This window comes from Neolamprologus multifasciatus, chromosome 12 (assembly GCF_963576455.1).
Source record: "Neolamprologus multifasciatus chromosome 12, fNeoMul1.2, whole genome shotgun sequence".
NCBI classification, from domain to species: Eukaryota; Metazoa; Chordata; class Actinopteri; order Cichliformes; family Cichlidae; genus Neolamprologus; species Neolamprologus multifasciatus.
This window is the reverse complement of record NC_140450.1, coordinates 1,332,019-1,354,073: the sequence shown is the minus strand read 5'-3', so window position 1 is coordinate 1,354,073 and position 22,055 is coordinate 1,332,019. Positions and strand designations below refer to the sequence as shown.

General features: G+C 39.1%; 1 protein-coding gene and 1 long non-coding RNA gene across 6 annotated transcripts in view; one reads left to right on the top strand and one right to left on the bottom strand.

The window, feature by feature from the left end:
• Positions 1-16: 16 nt before the first annotated feature.
• The window catches only part of LOC146506109 (uncharacterized), a 25,959-nt gene continuing 3,920 nt past the window's right edge, over positions 17-22,055 (bottom strand). Inside the window, exons 2-8 of one of the 3 annotated variants that reach the window (XM_085179961.1) lie at positions 18,374-18,446; positions 16,903-16,959; positions 15,681-16,265; positions 15,542-15,598; positions 14,600-14,752; positions 3,715-4,884; positions 17-2,424 (exon numbers count right to left, since the gene is read on the bottom strand). In XM_085179961.1, the coding sequence (XP_085036087.1) occupies positions 743-2,424; positions 3,715-4,884; positions 14,600-14,752; positions 15,542-15,598; positions 15,681-16,265; positions 16,903-16,959; positions 18,374-18,392 (3,723 nt within the window). In that variant the 5' untranslated portion in view covers positions 18,393-18,446 and the 3' untranslated portion in view covers positions 17-742. The remainder of the gene's footprint in view (positions 2,425-3,714; positions 4,885-14,599; positions 14,753-15,541; positions 15,599-15,680; positions 16,266-16,902; positions 16,960-18,373; positions 18,447-22,055) is intronic. The other 2 variants (XM_085179960.1, XM_085179962.1) reach the window with 2 other exon arrangements.
• On the top strand, positions 11,688-14,113 carry LOC146506110 (uncharacterized). Of its 3 annotated transcripts, XR_014877179.1 has the most exons (6): positions 11,688-11,816; positions 11,958-11,987; positions 12,178-12,288; positions 13,142-13,171; positions 13,528-13,596; positions 13,804-14,113. It is a non-coding gene; the product is annotated as an uncharacterized LOC146506110 (long non-coding RNA). The 3 variants fall into 3 exon arrangements; XR_014877177.1 differs by having other exon boundaries at positions 11,689-11,987; positions 13,804-14,110; XR_014877178.1 differs by lacking the exon at positions 11,958-11,987 and having other exon boundaries at positions 11,693-11,816; positions 13,804-14,109.

Here is a 22,055-nt window from a genome sequence, read left to right as displayed (position 1 = left end):
GAAAAATGAAACTGGATACACAATCTGCTCTGCACGGTTTATTTTTGGACGGTGTCAGAGTCGCTGTAAAAGCATGTGATCATACAGCAGTTCACAAGTGGAGAAAAAACACAGTAAGAATAGTTTCACTTCCAGTTTTCCATGAGTGACGAGGACCCACGGAAAGGGAAAAGAAGGAAGAATGAAGTGCAGTGCCAGAAGTGATTGCAGCAGGTTTGAAGTCGTGTTTTAAAAGAATTCCAAACAAACTGAAGCAAAGTACAAATCACAACTTACAGTTTGTCTTGATGCGTGTTCAATCATCAAGGTAAGGAAATCTCAAAAAGCTGATTCTGCTCAGAACAGATTGAACTTTTTGGGATTTGCCTCACAAACTTTGTTTAAATTTCCCTAAAACAATTCAAAAAAAGAAAAAGGTCATGTGACTGTTAATGTTAGTCCATATAGTTTCTCCAATAACTAATAAAAAAAAGTAACATTTATAAAAGACACTTAAAACTGTAACATTAAAGTGGTATACAATGAAAGACAAATGTTATATACAAAGCTTTCTTTTAATGAAAGTTTTTTTTTTTACTTACTCCAATAAACAAAAATTTCCAAATACACTGGAGAAAAAAAGGATGTAAATACAACTACATGACTTACTGTTACTGTGTTACAGAGAGCTATAGATACTGGTGGGTGGGTGCTAACCAGCTGTAACACGGGTGAATAAAATATTTGTTGTTAGGATGGACGATCAACAGATTGTGCACTTCTTGATCTTTATGACATGTATGTTATAAAAATCATCTATTTCTTTTTGTTGTTGTTCCTTCAGTTTTTTAATTTCTTCTTCTCTTGCCTTTTTATCATCTTCAATTTTCTTTTTATCATCCTTTTCTCCTTTTAGTTCTTCATCTTTTTTCTCCAAATCATCTCTGAGTGTGGTTTCTTTGCATTTTGACAGCTCTTCTAAGAGCCTGTACTGTTCGCTGTGTTCTTTCTCTTTCTGCTGCATTTCTGTTTCTTTCTGTTGTACCTCTGTTTCATGCTGTTGCATTAAATCCTTCAGTTCTGCAGCATGTTTTAACATCAGAGCTTGAAGGTCTTTGGTGTATTTTTCTTTGAAGTCATTGAACTCTTCAGCTTGTTTTCTTGCCTCCTCCTCATAACTCTTTTTCATGTCTTCCATTTTTTGCTTATAGTTATCCTCCAGTTCTTTTCGTTCCTTCTCTTCTTGTGCACTTCTCTTTCGATCTTCTTCCTTTCGTTGATGGTCATATTTTCTTTTTTCCTCTTCATACTCTTCCTGGAGCTTTTTTAGTTTTTCTCGTTCCTCCTGACGTCTCTTGTCGTCTTCTTGGTGTCGCTTTTCCCACCATTTGTTTTTTTCCTTCTCCCAGGCCTCTCGTTTTTCTTCTATCTCTTTTCTACTCTGTTCCAGTTTTCTGTCAATTGTCTCCTTTTCTTTTGATTCTGACTTGATCTTTTTCTCCAGAGCTTCTCGTTCTTTTTCCCACTCCTGTTGTTGACGTTCTTCCTGCATTTTTCTTTTCTTTTCTTCATTATTTCTAATTTCTTGTTCTCTCTTCCTCTGCTCTCGTTCCTTTCTTATGTTTTCCTCCATTTCATCAAGCTGTCTGACCCTGAGTTCTCTCTCTTGTTCAATTTCTGCTCTCTGTTCTTCCATTCTTTTTTTCATAGCCTGAATTTTCTCCTCATACGTTTTTTCAAGCTCCTCCTTCTGTTTCTTCATCTCTTCTTCCTTCTCTTTCAGGATTCTCTTCATTTCTTTCTGTATTGCAGCTTCAGCCTCTTGCAGCATCTCATTGGTGAAGTAGCTGTCTCTGTTGTCCTTCACCATGGCGTCAATCTTTGTTATCAGGTCTCTGACTTGTTTTTGATTTTGTTTATCATAGTTATTAAACACATGGTATCTCCCTCCACAGTCAGAAATAAGTTTTCTAAAGGAGGCATTAGATCCCTTTTCAATGTACTCTTCAATGGACAGTTCATCATTTTGCAGTGAATCTCCTCTTGTAAAAAGAACAATGGTGAACATTTCTGAATTCTTGCCAAAGACTTCCTTGATGAGCCTTAAAGTCTCCTTCTCCTCTTCTGTGAGTCGACCAATTTGTAACACCAACAGGAAGACATGTGGACCTGGAGCCAGAAGACTGATACATTTTACCAACTCCTCTTGAACGTTCTCATTTGACAGAGTTGTGTCAAACAGTCCAGGAGTGTCGACCACAGCGACAGGACGACCGTCCACTTTACCCTGTGCTTTTTGACAACACTCTGTGACTGATGTGTGACTTGATTCAGCTTTAAATTCTTTTCTTCCTAGTATTGTGTTTCCTGAAGAGCTCTTTCCATTGCCAGTCTTCCCAATCAGCACAATCCTGAGAGACTGTATATTCTGCTCCTCAGGATCACCTGTAAAAGAAGCATGTAGAGAATAAAATAATGCCAAAATTTACTTAATAATTACACACTGTGAGAGAACACTATACAGGTGAGACTCAAAAAGAGAATATTATGCAAAAGTTGATTTATTTCAACTTAAATGGTGAAACAAATATATGATATTGACTCATTATGTGCAACACGAGATATTTCTTTATTTGCTATAATTTTGTTGATCATGGCTTTCAGCTTAAGAAAAAGCCCAAATTCAAAATCTCGGAAAATTAGAATATTACATGAAATCAATCAAACAAGGATTTTAAATAGAGACCTGTCAGACCTCTGAAAAGTATAATCATGCCTTTGTACTCAGTACTTGGTTTGGGCCCCTTTTGCATGAATTACTGCCTCAATGCGGCGTGGCATGGATGCTATCACCCTGTGGCACTGCTGAGGTGTTGTGGAAGATCAGGATACTTCAATAGCAACCTTCAGCTCTTCTGCATTGTTCTGTCTCATGAAAGGACTCTTACAGAGGACTTTGGACCACTGAGCAAGAGATCAGTTCTTTTTTTCCCTTCAGCCCAGGTAAGAAACTTCTGACGTTGTTTGTTGGTCAGGGTTGCTTGATAAGAGGAATACGACGATTTGACACCCGTGTCCAGGATCCACCTGTGTGGCTCGATGCACTAACTCAAGCCTCGGTCCACTCTTTGTGAAGGTCCCCACACTTTTGAATGGCCTGATAATCCTCTCCAGGCTGCGGTCATCCCTGCTGCTTGTACATCTTTTCTTCCACACTTTTCCCTTCCACATAACTTTCTATTAATGTGCTTTGATACAGCACTTTGGGAACATCCAAACTCTTTTGCAATTAACTTCCGAGGCTTTCCCTCATGGAGGGTGTCTCTGATGGTTTTCTGCACAACTGTCAGGTCTGCAGTCTCCCCCATGATCGTGATTCCTACTGAACCAGACTGAGAGACCATTTAAAGGCTCAGGAACCCTTTGCAGGTGTTTTGGATTAATTTACTGATTATAGTGTGACACTTTGAACCTAAAATATTGGACCTTTAACAATATTCTAATTTTCTGAGCTTTTGAATTTGGGACTTTCGTAAGCTGTAAGCCATAATCATCAAAATTATAAGACATAAAGGCTTTAAATATCTTGCGTTGCAAGTAGTGAGTCAATATCATATATTTGTTTCACCCTTTAAGTTAAATTACTGAAATAAATGAACTTTTCCACAATATTCTAATTTTTTGAGTGTCACCTGTATAGTAGTCAAACTTAAATTAAATCACAGATGTGCTTACCAGTTACTGTGAGCTTTGTCTCCATCACATGAAGCTGTTCCTGTAGAGTAGTTATTTTTTTCTGCTGACATGATATCTCATCCAGTTTGCCATGTATCAATGTGTCTTTTGTGTAGCAGCAGTGTTTTTCCTTGTCTGTTCTATTTTTTTCCACAGTATCTAACAGCTGTGGGATCTGCTGTTTGTCCTTCATGTTGAGAACAACTGATCTTCCTCCACAGCTCTCACAGAGCTCCTGGATGTTCTTGTTTCCCTTCACAAAGTTACCAACAGCTGGATCTGTAGGATCTGAGTCCACAGTGAACAGAATCGTGGTGAAGTCATTGACTCGAGAGCTGAATGTGTTCTGGATGGTCTCTAACTCTCCCTTGTCTTCATCAGTGAGGGGAGCCACAGGTAGGACCAGGATGAAGGCATGGACACCCTCAGGATCACAGAGGGAGATACACCTGAGTGATTCCTCCATCACTGCCTCCTGAGGTTTTCCATACAAGGCAGGCAGCTCCACCAGGGAAACCCAACGTCCACACACCTCTCCCTGATGTTTAACACACTCTGATGAGTTGGAGGCTGAATGAAGCTCAGTCTGACCTAAAATGGCCTTGGCTGCTGAAGTCTTCACTGCTCCTCTCCTCCCACACAGAACCAGGTTTAGAGATGGTTTGATCAGGTGATTGTATTGATTTGTCATTTCCTGAATCTTCTGCATTAATGATCCATAGTTATCTTCAGACATGTTGTAGTGCCTTCCTCCACATTCTACAAGGACTTCATTCACAGAGAAACTCATTTCATTATCATGTGTGATGATGACCATCAAGTGTTTAAAGGCATTGTGACCAAACAGACTCAGGATGAACTTCAGAGTTGTTCTGTTCTCTTCACTGAATTTTGATGGTTTCACCAACAGCAGCAGAACATTTGGTCCAGGATGACAGAGACTCACACAGCTCTCCACTTCTCTTCTCATGTCCTCCTCAGACAGACTGAACAAGTCTGGAGTTTTCACCACTGTCAGTAGTTTTCCTCTCCACTCTCTACAGGAGGCCACGCAGTGCGTGATGGGTGATAGTTTTTGGCAGTGAAATGCTTGGTACCCAATGATCAAGTTACCGAGTTTTGTCTTCTTATCTTCACTTTTACCCAGCAGCACAATCCTGAATGCAGAGACTGATACAACAGAGAGAAATGCAATGTTACAAGCACATGGTTAAATCAGGTATGATGTATTTGTACGAACACACACACGGTACAGAAAATATTGTCTACCCCTTTAATTTGTTCAGTTTTGGTACATTGCAGCCTGATGATTCAGTCATTACAATAATGAGAAACTGATGACAAACAAAGGGAATTTTAGTCTTATCTGTTTGTGGCTTCTTACTACTTTGCAATATGTATAACTTTCTGCTCCTATTGCTAACCACACTGATTTTTTGTATAGTTTAACCTGTGTAGCTTGTGTAATTATTGTGTAATCTAAAATCAGGCAGAGAAGAAGCCTGTCTAATCTCTAAAGGCAGATCGTTCCACAGTTTTGCTTAGCTATTAGCTTAGCTCTTCGTCTTTGTCATCTGCCCCTCTGGCACTTTTCTGGTCATTGTGTCACACGTTTTGCTCCTCTTCAGCCTCCTTAAATAATAACTATACTTTTAATAAATTCAGCCTGTTAGCGGAGAGAGAGAGGTGTAAGTAAATACGAGTGTCAGTTTTATGCGCTGTCTGCTCAAAGCTGAATCCTACTTGGTTGAATCCGCTGGCTTTTGACAGTTTGGAGGGCAGGGTCCAAAAGAACAGAAGACCTAATGAAATTGGTCAATTATATGGACAATTCAGATTCCTGCCTTAAACAGAGTTACAGATTAAAATAGCCCTCATGTTGCTGCCACAGCGTATTTGTTTACAATTTGGAAAATAAAGTTTGCCAAATTATTTATCAGGAGTTATTGCGTAACCGTGGAAATATTGACAACTGTCACTGGATTACTTTACTGCTGAAAAAAATCTTTAAAACTGGAGGATTCAAAAAAAGGTTCTGAAGGTCATGTACTGCTGCCCAATGAATCTGTTATACAATACCACATACCCATTTTAATTTTAGAAATAATGAGCAACGAGCACCATTCTTGGAAAAAAAATGTATTTTTCGGACCATAAGGCGCACCGGAATAAGCATTAAGCGAAACAAAACAGTCAGATAAGTCAAACTTTACTCAACTCCTTGCTTCCACTTCCGTAACATTGATTCATTAATGCTGTATGCTATCACAGCTGCTCTGTTCCCATGTTGTTGCAGTATATTAATGACTAACCTCGTATTGTGCAGTATTAACATTGGTTGCCAACCAAGAAGAAGAAGAAGCTGTGAGCCAGGAGGGAGGGGGTGAGTGAGTGATTCGTTCGCTCGCACGATTCAGCACAGGAGGGAGGGGGTTAGTGAGTCCTGAGTGATTCGTTCGCTCTATGATTCAGCACAATTGGTAGGGGGTGAGTGAGCGAGTCCTGAGTGATTTGCTTACGCTTACGATTCAGCACATGAAGGGAGGGGGTGAGTAGCTCAAATGTGCTGTTAGCATGTTAGCAGAGCGATGCTACTGTGAACCGAGGAGCTATTTTCTTGATGTAAGCTTCTACTCAGGGTTTTTTCTTCCAGTTCAGAGCAGAAATGCTTTTGTTAAGAAACTGGCTGTTGTTTCCCCCCCCCCCCCCACAATTTTAATTATAAGCTAGATATATTTCTACTAAGCGAATTAGTTTGCTAACAGCAACAGGGATGAGTCAGTGAGTCAGTTGGGCTTGTGAATCATGATTCACGAGTCAGTAAAGTGATTCTCGAGTATTGAACGATTCGTTCACGAATCGAACATCACTAGACTGTACAGGTGCAGCGTGCCAGCACAGGTGGGCTGATTAATGCTGGTTCAATGACTCTAATGTGCAGTTCAGTTGCTCATGAGCAGGAGCCTGTCTGTCTGTGTCTGCACACGTATCAATCAAAGGACTGACACACCTGACTTTACTTTAAAGATGAGCTCCAAAAACATCTTTGCAGTTTGCACTGACCGAACACTTTTCAGGCACAACGTTCAAAGAAAGTTTGCACACTGCAGTCTTTAGTAAGATCCAACTAAAGGTTCAATTTTACATTATTCTCTTTTTTTCTAAGTAAGCAAACCTACATACTGTATTTTTTTGGACCATAAGGCGCTAAGCGAAACAAAACAGATAAGTCAACTGAACTGAACTCGTTCTTCTTGCTTCCTCCACTTCTGTAACATTGATTCATTAATGCTGTATTCTATCACAGCTGCTCTATTCCTATGTTGTTGCAGTATATTAATCACTAACCTCGTATTGTGGATGGATTATCTCAGTTGTTCTCCTGACTGAAGTTTGGTCCGTTTACAGCATCCTGCCATGCGACTGTATTTGTCTCTAACCATCAGGAACCTTCACGTTAACTTTTATTGAGTGGAAAAGTGCTAGCGTTCATCCTCCAGCTTCACTGTTTATGCTAACATAGCTGTGTAGCTAGCAATCATGTAGCACATCATTATATAGCAGCTAGCCCAACTTCAGTAACCCTACAAACGTCACTGCTGATTAGTTTTCTGTCTTGCTGTACGTTTGAATTGTTTCATTAATCTCTCAGTCAGAACATGCTATATCATGTTTAGGTTGAAACTAGCAAGCTAACTTCCTGCTAACTTCTAACTTCATTGAATTTAATAAATTCTGTTTTCATGGATGCCTGGATGTTAAACTTAATAGTTACACCTGGTAAAGCAGCAACACTGATGATTTTATTAAAGACGAAAGAATTTAGACAGTTTAACTCTCAGTGATGCCGCAGTGATCGTTTGACTGAGTAAATTTAATTTTACAAATAATGAACAAATATAAAGCATGCTTATGTTGCTGAACTAAGTGCGCATCACTCAGTAAAATACAGCTGTACCCATCTGGCTGCAGAGCTCCGCTCACTGTGGGTTCAGGCTCCACTGTTATAGTTCATCCAGATAATATTACAGGTTCTCTGAGCAGACCGCCTGTGTAGTGGACAGGACAGGTGGATATGGTTGTCTTTGGTAAGTAGCTCATCTGTCTGAACTAGTGCCTGATAAACAGTTCAGGTTGTTGTCATCATTTTGTGTAAATCTATTTATAGCTGCTCCGTGCTTACAGAAAGGGGTAAAAGTATTGAACACACATAATTTAACACTGAATTAAGTGTTAACCCATACGGTAAAAAAATACATTTTTCCTGGCCAAAATATATTTTAAATATATGGTAAATATATGTTGTATTTGTGATGCTCAAAAAAATATATTTTTAAAATTGAAAATATATTTTTTTCAAACCAAAATACATTTCAAAAGATATTTCAGGGTGAAGAAAATACATTTCCAACCTTACAGTAAAATGTATATCAAAGTATCCTTTATTTAAAATGTATTTAGTGCAATAATGATGATAATAATATTAATAATAATAATACTAAAAGTAACAACATGTTTTATTTACATCTGCAAAAAACAGTTGGATTAAAAAAAAAAAACAGAGTCAAAGGTTTAGCAAGAATTAGGCTGTTTATTCATTTGCTTACAATATTTCACATTACACAATATCTCACTATAATGTAGCGTTCATTGACTTTGAAATTATCTGTCAGTGATACAGTAAACAAGATACAACAACTGCTATGTGCACTTTAGTTTTTGACAATATATACAATATAGTACTTAAAGGAACACACTCCACTTTTTTTGGAAATAGGCTCATTCTCCATCTTAAAAATGCAGCGTCTTCTTTCTAGATCCATACGTTAATAGGGCTCTGGTGCGTGATCTTACTGGATGGGGCGTAGCCAGGATTTTTGGTTGAGGCGCCATATTAGCAGGCCAAACAAAAGCTTGCTGTGTGGTCGGTTGTAATGTTAGATTGCACTACTGGCAAAAGAATAAGCTTGAAAACGGGCTCTCTTTTCATTGTTTCCTCACCTGGAAGCATCATGAGGGAGCTTATGTGTTAGATGTTACCAAAAGAAGGCGTCTAGCCTGGATAGCAGCTGTGAGACGAGCTGATATTCAGTTCTCTACCAGCCACAGATATCTGTTGGTGTGCTCCAGTATTTTCATTCTGGTAAGTTCTAAATAAGTTCATATTACTCTTTTTATTTTCAATGCGCTCTGAGGTCATAGCAAATTAGAACAAACATGCAGAACTACCTTTATTTATATAGTTGCTAATTATTTGGCATTATTGCAGCAAACCAGCCGATGAAATGAATGAAACACATCCTGACTAGGTTCCAACACTACACATGGGGCACTACGAAATCTTTGTTTCAAACTACATGCTACATACCACCATGCCAATCAGATTACTTCTTCCATGTGAGGGTGAAAAGGCGACCCTCCTGGATAAGATGGCAAAGGTTTGCTGCGTTTTGGTGAACATGTGCCCCAGTGTGTTAATAAAACCAGGGAAATACTCTTGTTAAATACTGTTAAAAGTTTTGTGCTGTATATGTAGAGATACATTTTCAAAAGAGACAGTAAATTACAGAATGCTAGTAGTGGGTGATATTATATAAATGCTGTCATGATTTTGTCATTTGTAAACTATACATGACATTGATTCTACATGTAACTGATGTGATGTTCTACAAAGTGCTTTTAATTAAAAATAGGCAAACATTTGTTTGTTTCTTTATTCAACTTTTGAACAGTGGTAATTAGTAAGTACATAACCAGTAAATGCAAATTATTTACATGCCCCCCTAAATTAAAACATTATGGGTTATTCAGAACAGAACTATGCTTGGAAAAATATTTTGATCCAACTCCTCCATAGTAGCAGGTGGAGGACGGCTTCTTTTCCCTGTCACTACAGATGGTCTGTTTATGTTTTGATTGAGAGCCTTTTTTTGGGCAGCTGAAGAGGAGAAGTCTATCTTATGGCCAACCTCTGACTGTATCTTGGTCATATTACCCAGCAAAACCCAGTATGCAGGTTCATCTGTAACAGTCCTTGTGCCACAGATCCTCACTGTTGCTTCTACTTTAAACAGAAGAGCAGGGACATGGCTGCAGGTCTCCACGACTCCGGCCATACAGCTGCAGTAGGCGGCTTCAACCTTCCCTGTGATGCTCACAGTGACCCATGGCTGCAATGCTGGTTGATTCAGTCTTTGAGAGTGCAGGACCTGAAACACACACAGACAAAGTTCAAGACATGAACTTTAATAAGCCAAGGCCGACACAAATGTGTTGTATCTATGTTCAAATACATTAATCATAAATGTAACAAATAAAGTGTTTTTATCTATCTATCTATAGAAAGCTGCATGTTATATTTTAAATCTGCATGTTTCTTTTTAGAAACCTATCAGAAAAAAACTTAAGTATGTAATGCAAGGATATAATCACTTTCAAGAGTGAGAAAGCATAAAGTTCGACTTTAAGTGTAATTAGGATTATTTATAATAAATATGAATTAATTAGTGCAATTTCTTTAACCATAGAGAATATTTAAATCCTTCAGGACAATGTCACATCAGTGCACTGAACTCACTATGTTATCCATCTAACAGCCTCCACGTGTTCTCACTGTAATTTCCCCCTCATGAATGAATTTATGCTGCACTAATCTGAATGTTCGGAGGGAAATCAAACGCATTTTACTCGCAGTACTCAAGCTGACTTACCTTTGTTTGAATGACGGCGTACTCACAATTGTACCCAGATCCTTGGTGAATTGGATGTGACCCTCCAGAGATTTATAATGGCGAAATTGGTGCGCAGTGTATGCGCTGACTTCACAGGCAAGGTACGAGAATATATCAGGCTACGTCAATAGCGGTTTGGTCTTCAAGGTTTCTACTCCACTGCCGGATTTCATACGGGTCCACATTTCCAATGCACAATATTTTTTTGCAAGTACCGTCTCTTTCCATCTGGACACAATCTGTCTCTATACCGTCCTTTTTCTTTTGAGCTAGTGTTCAGAATTGCTCCTTCCAACACAGAGAGTGTGTTTGTTTTGATTCGTGGCCTGCGCTCCCACAATGCATTGCAGCGTAACGTCAACTCCAAAGCCCATTGCGTGCAGGAGAGTATGCGCATGCGCATTGCCATGGTGAAGATAAAATGAAAAGTAATTAATAAAAAGTACATATTTAAATATTCCCACAAATGTGCAATGAACGTCCAAAAAATCTGTTTAGTAGTTGTTGCTGTTTCTTTCTTTTTTTTTCTTTCTTTTGAAAAATAACCGACGTCTCTGAGGCGCGAATTCCGACAGTGAGAGGAACGGCCGGATACAGGAGACGGGAAGAAACAAGCCGATTATGTTCGCGTTAATTAAGTGGTTGGAAGATATAAAATTCTCAATTCTGCCAACTGAACATATACGAGATTTTAATGAGGATGAATAATTAGCCGGCATGGAGGAAATGGACGTTTATTTCGTGGAGTGGCGACAAGGAGCCAAAAGGCGGGTGTCTACGAAGCCTCCATCATCACGCTAGCAGGTGCCTTTTCTCAAATATAATATTACTTTATTCTCGCTATTTGGCGCGGAAGCGTAGAGCTGCCACCCAGACAAAAGAGAAATATAAGTATATCACGTTATAACGTGAAAAGTATATCGTGCTAACAATATACTATCATGTTTGTACAATATACTTTTCACGTTTGAACAATGTAATATCACGTACAATATACATAATTTTCACGTTCGTAAAATATTGTGCGAACGTGATAATTATGTATATTATAATAACGTGATATTATATTATACAAACATGAAAAGCATAATGTTAGAACAATAAACATTTCACGTTATAACGTGATATAGCTCTATTTTGCTTTTGCCTGGGTGGCAGCTCCACGCTTCCATAATTTGGTAATCAAAATATGTAACTTAATTAATTATATTGTGACGTACTTTTGCCGTTTCTTATTATTCTGCCTTCTCAGAAAGGGAAAAAAATTACAAATAAAACTTTTTACACTTGTTATATAGAATATTCACATTTAATTTGACTTTTACAGAAATCCCACCTCTCCTTCTGGCTACAGAGCACTTACTTACCAAGGTGAGAAACAAAGCACAGTTAAGCTTTATTAATATTCACTAATTACAATGTTCCACATTTCCTTGCTTTTTTTAGTCATTTTTAGGCTTTTTAGAGTTTTTATGGTTGTTTAGCAGTAATGTTTCTGCCTATTTATTTCAGCCCATGAAATCGAATGCAGATCTTCCTGATGTGAGATTTACATAAATCTAAGTAATTTTGTTTGTTGTTATCATTAATGTTGTTGCTGTTGTTGTTTTTGTGCAGTTTACAATCATATAAACCTAGCAAGCATCAGTCATCACTGTAACTAACCTAAACAGATTCTTGCTTTATTCACATATATTATATGTAATTATATATACTTGTACATTGTAACTAGGGTTGCAGCCACTTGGCCCCACCCCATTTTTGTGACAGCCCTGATTGTCCTACACTGCATCTGAGCAGGGAACAGTCTCAACCTCATGCTGCCCTCTCCCATCCTCCTAAAGTAAGTATTTGTTGTTGTAGTTTTTTATGCAGTGTCTGTGTCACAAATGCTAAGCATAATTATTGAAATAATAACTGTTTTCTAACAGATTTTCCCAAACACTAGCTATGTTTGTTGTCATTCAGACCAGTACTACTGTTTAGACATTGCTTAGTGGTCATACATGTTTGGCAAGCTTGTTATGATACCAAAACAGTAGGCCTGTCACAATAGTCGATATATCAACCAAACGCACAATATATGTACATGACCTCAATAATTGTTGATGATGCAATATATCTTCCATTATATTTACATAAAAAATTACAAAAATAAAATATAATAATAACAAAATAATAACATTGTTTTCTATTTGTTAAAAAATTTGCTGTTTATACAAGTTTTTAAGGTATCTAATATTTTGATACCTAATTTCCATGATCTAAATACTTTAAGAATTAGATGTTGGTTTGTCAATTGAAAGTGTGTAGATCTTGCATTATTATGGTGTTATATTATGATTATACATTCACTGGCATAAAATGGTCTTAAAATGACGATGACATAACTTGTCGCAATTGTTTATGGGGCAATATACAGACCAACAAAAGGTTGTTATCGTAACAGGCCTACAAAACAGACGGTTTTATGATTGATAAACTCAAAAAATAAATACATTTAATTTCTCTGAGATTCTCTGATATTCAATTACAGTTCACAACACAGCTACCTGTACATGCAGTACTGTACTGTAAATTTAAATCTCTGCATTTAGCATCTGACTAGAAGAGTCACAGTTACTGCCTCGTTTTTGTTTTTTTGTTTTTCACAAATACCTGGACTATTACTAACACATTTACTGTTTTACTTTTAGCTTGTGGATACAAATACAGATGTCCTTAATGTAAGTTGTGCATTTTAATTACATCATGTTATTTTTATTATTATTTATTTATTTTGAATGCCTTTTTTGTTGGGCTTTTTTGACCATAACAAGACATTTTTGCAGGATATATATGGTGAATTTATATGCATTGATACTGTCGTAGTGCTTGACACATGCACAGAGCAGTAGATGGACCAGGAGGGAAATAATTACAATCATGATGTTGATTGCTGATGTCAGTATATATATTTTAGAGGAATGTTTTGTTTTTCACCCAAAATGAACTATATTGCTTCAGAAGAGATTTATTACCCTACTGGACTCTTATATATTGTTCTGTTTTTTGTTTGTTTGTTTGTTTTTGTTGTTTTTAGGTTCAGTGGTGCGTGTTCTTCTAATGGCCGCCTTCCCACTGGAGGTTTTGATCCACAGCAATTTAAAAGGTAAACAGCTTTGAAAGTCAGTTAAAATGGTTAGCTAATAGTATTCTAAAAAGCCTACTTCTCTGTCACCAGTTTCTTTACCAATATTTACCCATAAAAGTATCTCTCAATAGCATATCATTGTATTTCAAATGTTTAGTTGTACAAATATCAGATTTTTGGAAATCTAAAACTAGTCAGATACTCAAATGTTCATGCTTTTTATAGGAGGACAGAGCAAAACGGACATCGGCGCAGAGTGAAGAACTGCCCTTGATAAGGAAAAAAAATGCCCGTGTTACGAAATCCGCTGGCTCTGATTACCTAAGCCTACAATGCCCACAATGCCTTCCGAATCATGTGACAACCCCTTGGCTTTTGTAATTGCTCTTCGCTTCACTTGAACGACATATTGTTGTTCTACTTAGCATTATGTATGTGTGTGTGTGTGTTTCTTTTAGAATGTTTAAGTATGTAATGAGAATAAAATTGTAAAATTAATATTCCGGGTTAATGGTTAAATTTATATATTTTTGGATGATTTTAAATAAGTTTAAATTGTATTTTGAAATATATTTTGAAATATATTTCAAAATATAGAAAAATGGCCAAAAAAATATATGCGTTAAAACACATTTCAAAATATATAAATATATTTTGGCCAAATATATTTTTAAATATATTTTTAAATATATTTCAAAATATACAAAAAATGGCCAAAAAATATATGTGCTAAAATACATTTAAAAATATATAAATATATTTTGGCCAAATATATTTTTAAATATATTTTTAAATATATTTCAAAATATACAAAAAATGGCCAAAAAATATATGTGCTAAAATACATTTCAAAATATATAAATATATTTTGAAATGTATTTTAGCACATATATTTTTTGGCCATTTTTTGTATATTTTGAAATATATTTAAAAATATATTTAAAAATATATTTTTTTACCGTATGGGAAATGATGTGTGTTGTTGGTGATGACAGCTTGTTTTCTTTTAAAAAAATTGTACCTGTTGATTCCAGGTCTTTCTGTAGCAAGGGGTCACTGGCTCCTGGACAACTCCTATAATTCTTTTCCCTCTGTCTGAAATCTTGTGCGGATGTTGATGATGATGATGTTCTTTCCACTTGCAGATTATGGCCCAAATGGTGCTCAGTGGGACCTTCAGAAGTTTAGAAAATCTTCTGTAACCAGTGCCATCAGTATGTTTTGCAAGAATAAAGTTTTGGTCTTGACAGAGCTCATTGGTTTTACCCATTATGAGGTGTTTCTTGTGTGACACCTTGGTGATGAGACACCTTTTTATATAGGTCATCATTTGGTCAGATAATATTAATTTGCACAACTGGCAGGAGTGCTTTCTAATTACTGATAGATTTCAGCTGTTGTCATGACTTCCACTGCCCTTTTGCACCTCCCTGTCTTGCACCTTTCCTTCGTGTCATTTCATAATATTACATATACATTAATTTGTAGAAATCTATGGTTTGATTTCTTTGCGTGTGTGAATTGGCAACACGTTCTCATCCCAACATGTAACATACCAATGCTATGTGACCAATCATCTGTATATTATGCGTTTGGAGGCATGAGAGCCAGCTGGAATTAATCTATACATGTAAATGTGTTTCACTCTGAAAAACACTATGTGATAGGGTTAAGGTTATGGTTGGGGCTGGAATGGATGGCTGGAGCCTCTGCTCCAAGCGTGTCCTACCGCCACAAGCGGCATTCTATTAGATTCAATTGACAGTCCGGAGCGTCTCAGGCCATGACAAATCGTCGGTATGTTATGTGTTGGGAATGACAATCCTCTTGAATTTAATGGGTTCCTACCAATTTGGTGTACATAGCACCTTTAGGAATGTATTTACTAAGAAATGTGGTGACATGTTTAATGCTTATTTTACCTGCTGTTTATGTATATATCATCTCAGTTGCATTTACTTACTATGAGGAGAAGAGATTGTCCCGAAGAGAGGGAATCTTGAAGTCAGTCCACGAGTCCCTGTGAAAGTAATTTAAAGCTCATTATTTCAGTTCAATAAAAGGTTATCTTGAGTGAAGATTTTTTTTCTTTATCCACTTACAAGGTTTTTTAAGAATTCCTGGCAAAGTCTGTGTTGTTTCTTCAAATGGTTCATGGATAACATGCTCTCCATTGTGCTCCTTTACAATTTGACCCAGACGTGTTAATAGCTCTCTACTCCCAAGGTTGTTCTGCCATAAGTATCTATACCTACATTTCTTGATCAGGCTTTTTATTGGTTCAGTTTGCATACAACTGTCCACCCAGGTTGAGCTTTCCTCTTTTGGTGTTAATATGACTATCAATGAATGATCAAATGATCGTTCACTGTAGCTTTCAAGGACTTTGCAGAGTATCTGTTTTTGTTCTTCTTTGAAGTCGTCAGGTTGTAGAACTAACAGGAACACATGAGGTCCAGGATCTGAGTTTCTTGCATAGTTTTGTACAAATGCTGTCAGCTGGTCCATTGTGGGAAAGACCAGATCTGGAGTGTTGATAACAGCAATTTTTTTGCCTTCCACTGTTCCACTCACTCTGAGATGGCAATAGTCAGATTGACTGAACACATCCTCGCCCAGTATTAAGTCTCCCAGTGATTTTCTGTCAGGCCATCTGCCCCCCAGCAGAATAACCCTCAGCTCAGACACTGAAATGGCAAAATAAAACATGTCAATTTATATGCTGTACATGTAATTGAGGAAAGTGACCACAGATTAAATATTATTGATTATTAAACATTAGATAATGCTTAAATAATGTACAATCTGGGTGTTGGACTGAGATTTTTAGCTTTGTATTTTTCTTACTACAAAAGGTAATCCACCCCCAGACCCAGGAGATGGTTCCCTTTACTCTAGGGTGGAAACAAGCAGACCGCCCCTGGTCCTGCAGCAGCAGGGAAGCCCAACAAACAGATGGCCAGCTCCTCCTCCTGGCCCCCAGCCCCAGATGGTGAACAGAGACCAGCGGTGTGAAGACCCCATACCTAACTCTGCTTGCTCATATGTGGTGTTGCTGCGTGCTGTTCTAAAGTGCATTTAAAACTTGGGAGGGGCATAGTACCAACGACTCTCTGCCAGACAGTAGCTGGTGGCCCCTCCCAAGGTTCTTTGAGGTTCTTGGCCCCTCCCAAGAACCTCAATGTCTACATGGACTTATATTGAGAAGTGGGCCCCGGCACCAGAGGTGAGGCTGAGTAAACCGAAAAATAAAAATAAAATACATAACAAAGTTCTCTTGCTGCATAACTACAGTATGTTCAACATTCTAAACTCAGTTCTTACTGTATGGTGGCAGGAATTCACAGCTCGAACTGCGCGTCAGCGGCTGCACATCTGTATCTGAAAAAAATACAGACACCATTTTAGTCACATTATCCTTTATTTTTCCAGCCTTATTGAGATTAAAATGTCTTTTTCAAGAGAGACCTGCAGACATGCAAGTGAACACAAACATCCAAATCATGTGCAATAACAGATGACTGCAAGAGTGACAGAGCAGTCACACAGACCAGAGTTATTCTCTTGTTCCTTTAAAACACACATTTTTCTATTATAACCAGCTCTGATAATTTCAGCTCCTTCTGCAGGTCTTCAGTACTCTTTTGGGGGCTAACAGCTGAGGTGTGATTGATTGATTGATCATACTTTATTCATCCCGAGGGAAATTGGGTTAAGGCTGCCAGCCGTGCCAGCGCCATCTGACCCTTCCGACCATACATACATTACACAAACATCACATGGAGAAGCCAGGTCAGAGAGGTATAACAATGGAAAACGCACAACATGAGGAAAGACGAGGAGAAAAAATAACTCCCCCCAGACTGAGCTCCAACAGGGAGATCAGTTTGAGAACAGAAAAAACACCTCAGCACATGAATCATCACATCTCACAACACAGAAGACCTAACCTTCAAAGGCGTTTGGAGGGGTGAGTGCAGGTCTGTGTGAGTCTACATGCGTATGTGTGCGTGTGTGTGTTTCGTGTCAACCGAGAGAAAGTGTCCCGTCACCCGGTTAAGCAAAAGTCAACAATCTTCGATCAACACGGACGGCTTTGAAGGAGGAACAAAGAGTTCTGACAACAATCCTATCATGGAGAATGTTTGTTGTTCCAGTCAGCTTCGACCTTGGCAGGCCTTCAGCTGGCGCCTTTGGGATAGCCGCATGATTGAAGATGGTGAATGTTTGCGTTTGGTGCGAACAACTGCATCCAATTTTTACAGTTGGTCTAATGTCCGTCACAGGTCACCAATTCTCTCAATTCCCATTGTTCTTCTCCAAGATCCTATCCATATTGCATTCAAAACACAGTCTGAGTACTCATAGCTCTGCAAATCATCTATCATGTCAGACAGCCTTGTGGGATTTTGAACAGCTGTAGCTGCTTCCTGTACTTCGATAAGCCAGGTCCGAGCCAACTCCAGTAAGCCAGAGCTCTGTTATCATGGTTCTGAATTGGTAGTGTGATTTTATTTACACAATGAATGCAGTGCATTACATTGCAAAGGACTTTACAAGCAACCTGTGCTCTATGTGTGCCTTCCTCCTGTTTTGTACATATTTCTGTAGTTTGTATATCATCTGTTATTTCCTCTTGCTGTCGTATTTAAATTTTTAATTCCATACTCAGTTTGTGTGGTGCACAATTTGCAATTTGCAATGACAATAAAAGGCTATTCTAATCTATTCATCACCAGAATGAGCAAAGAAAAAAGAAAAAAGATCTAGATGATTACAGCCTCCTTTAACTCACCAGGTGTTGCAGTTTCCATAATATCAACGGTCAGATCAGAGTAATTCAACTGAAGAACAGCTGCTTCTAACACCTAGATGAAGAATGCAGATTTAGGTGAGACAAAGACATTATCAGTCAGGTTTATAGAAACTACATTTTTTGTCAAAGTAAAACAACACAAACGTGAGTTACCGGTTGACAGATTATTTAAACACAGTTGCAAAGCTTCAGTTTGGATTAGTGCAACTAAAAAATTTCCAGCACACAGACACATACAAACAGTCTTACATTCATTCTAATACACACTCATTAGTGCATATAATCCTTATAATACAGTTGCAAGCGCTTGGTCCGCAAAGCCAGCAATAATTCGAACTTGTTCGCAATGGATGTTGGACTCTGCCAGGGCTGGAATTTGTCACAGATTCTCTGTATAATTCTTATGAACATAATTTCTAAGCGTAGCCTCGAAGGCCTCTAATTTGGTGGTTTCAGAATCTCGTCTCTAGTCAGATGATGTGTTTCTGTTGGCTTCATCGGGTGAGGAGGTGGAGGAGTTTAAGTATTTCAGGGTCTAGTTCACAAGTGATGGGAGGAGGGAGCGGGAGACACACTGACTGGTGCTGCAGCTGCAGTGATGCAGATACTGCACTGCTCCATTGGGGTAAAAAGAGAGCAACGTTCTCAGTTTACCTAGCGGCTGATCTACGTCCCTACCCTCACCTGTGGTTCAAAATCAAAGAAAGAGGTCGCGGACACAAGCAGCAGAAATGAGGTTTTGGGTCCAGTCTGCTCCATACAGCTCAGGCCGTAACAGAAACATAAAAACAAAAATATCTTCTATTATCTCATAAAACCAGAGACAGAAATAAAACAGGCTGCTGTCTTTCATTGTTTGTTCTACAACGCTTTAAAAATGTCATCTTCTTTATGTTTTTATGGCATTTAGAATACATCATGAACATCTCCAAAAGTTGATTCTGTTCATCTGGACGTTTTCAGTGGGAGAAACGTTTCATCACTCATCCAGGTGACTTATTCAGTCTCAGCTGACTGCATTTTTCTCCAATCTTATAAACAGGACATTTACATATATATGTACATATATATATATATATATATATATATATATATATATATATATATATATATATATATATATATATGTACATATATATGTACATATATATATATATATATATATATATATATATATATATATATATATATATATATATATATATATATACACAGAAAGGACACAGAAAGGAATTGGCAAGAATACCAGAGGCGCAAAACACCAGCTACTGGTAGACAGAACAGTCAGCCGAGACTGCAAGACCAGACTAACCAACCTGTGCACTGCCTGGATTGATTACAAGAAGGCCTATGACTCAATGCCCCACAGCTGAATACTGGAATGCCTAGAATTGTACAAGATCAATGGGACCCTAAGAGCCTTCATCAGGAACTCAATGGGGATGTGGCGTACAACACTGGAGGCCAACTCCAAGCCCATAGCACAAGTCACCATCAAGTGCGGGATCTACCAGGGAGATGCTCTGTCCCCACTGCTGTTCTGCATAGGCCTGAACCCCCTCAGTGAGATCATTAACAAGACTGGCTACGGATACCGACTACGGATACCGACTACGGAACGGAGCAGTTGTCAGCCACCTCCTGTACATGGATGACATCAAGTTGTATGCCAAGAGTGAACGAGACATCGATTCACTGATTCACACTACCAGGCTATACAGCAATGACATTGGAATGTCGTTCGGGCTGGAGAAGTGTAGTCGGATGGTAACAAAGAGAGGGAAGGTAGTCAGAACTGAGGGGATTGAACTACCAGAAGGCAACATTGCAGACATAGAGGACAGTTACAAGTACCTGGGGATCCCGCAGGCGAATGGGAACCATGAAGAGGCCGCTAGGAAAGCTGCAACCACCAAGTACCTGCAGAGGGTCAGGCAAGTCCTGAGGAGTCAGCTGAATGGTAAGATCAACACGTACGCCCTGCCCGTGATCAGGTACCCTGCTGGGGTAATAGGCTGGCCAAAGGAGGAGATAGAAGCCACTGACATAAAGACAAGAAAGCTCCTTACCATGCATGGAGGGTTTCACCCCAAGTCCAGCACCCTGAGGCTGTACGCTAAGCGGAAGGAAGGGGGTCGGGGACTGGTGAGTGTCAGCACCACAGTCCAGGATGAGACAACGAACATCCAAGAATACATCACGGAGATGGCCCCAACTGACAGCGTGCTCAGTGAATACCTCAGGCAGCAGAAACCCAAGAAAGAGGAGGGAGATGAGGAACCATCATGGAAGGACAGGCCCCTGCACGGTATGTACCACCGGCAGATAGAGGAGGTGGCTGATATCCAGAAATCCTACCAGTGGCTGGACAAAGCTGGACTGAAAGATAGCACAGAGGCACTAATCATGGCAGCACAAGAACAAGCTCTGAGTACAAGATCCATAGAGGCTGGGGTCTATCACACCAGGCAAGACCCCAGGTGCAGGCTGTGTAAAGATGCCCCAGAGACAATCCAGCACATAACAGCAGGGTGCAAGATGCTAGCAGGCAAGGCATACATGGAACGCCATAACCAAGTGGCCGGCATAGTGTACAGGAACATCTGTGCCGAGTATAACCTGGAAGTCCCGAGGTCAAAATGGGAAATGCCCCCAAGGGTGATGGAGAATGACCGAGCTAAGATCCTGTGGGACTTCCAGATACAGACGGACAAAATGGTGGTGGCTAACCAACCGGACATAGTGGTAGTAGACAAACAGAAGAAGACGGCCGTAGTGATCGATGTAGCGGTTCCGAATGACAGCAATATCAGGAAGAAGGAACACGAGAAGCTGGAGAAATACCAAGGGCTCAGAGAAGAGCTGGAGAGGATGTGGAGGGTGAAGGTATCGGTGGTCCCCGTGGTAATCGGAGCACTAGGTGCGGTGACTCCCAAGTTAGGCGAGTGGCTCCAGCAGATCCTGGGAATAACATCGGAGATCTCTGTCCAGAAGAGCGCAGTCCTGGGAACAGCTAAGATACTGCAGGACCCTCAAGCTCCCAGGCCTCTGGTAGAGGACCCGAGCTTGAAGGATAAACCGCCCGCAGGGGCGTGCTGGGTGTTTTTTTTATATATATATATATATATATATATATATATATATATATATATATACACATACAGTGGGGCAAAAAAGTATTTAGTCAGCCACCGATTGTGCAAGTTCCCCCACTTAAAATGATGACAGAGGTCAGTAATTTGCACCAGAGGTACACTTCAACTGTGAGAAGACAGAATGTGAAAAAAAAATCCATGAATTCACATGGTAGGATTTGTAAAGAATTTATTCGTAAATCAGGGTGGAAAATAAGTATTTGGTCAATAACAAAAATACAACTCAATACTTTGTAACATAACCTTTGTTGGCAATAACAGAGGTCAAACGTTTACTATAGGTCTTTACCAGGTTTGCACACACAGTAGCTGGTATTTTGGCCCATTCCTCCATGCAGATCTTCTCAAGAGCAGTGATGTTTTGGGGCTGTCGCCGAGCAACACGGACTTTCAACTCCTGCCACAGATTTTCTATGGGGTTGAGGTCTGGAGACTGGCTAGGCCACTCCAGGACTTTCAAATGCTTCTTACGGAGCCACTCCTTTGTTGCCCGGGCGGTGTGTTTT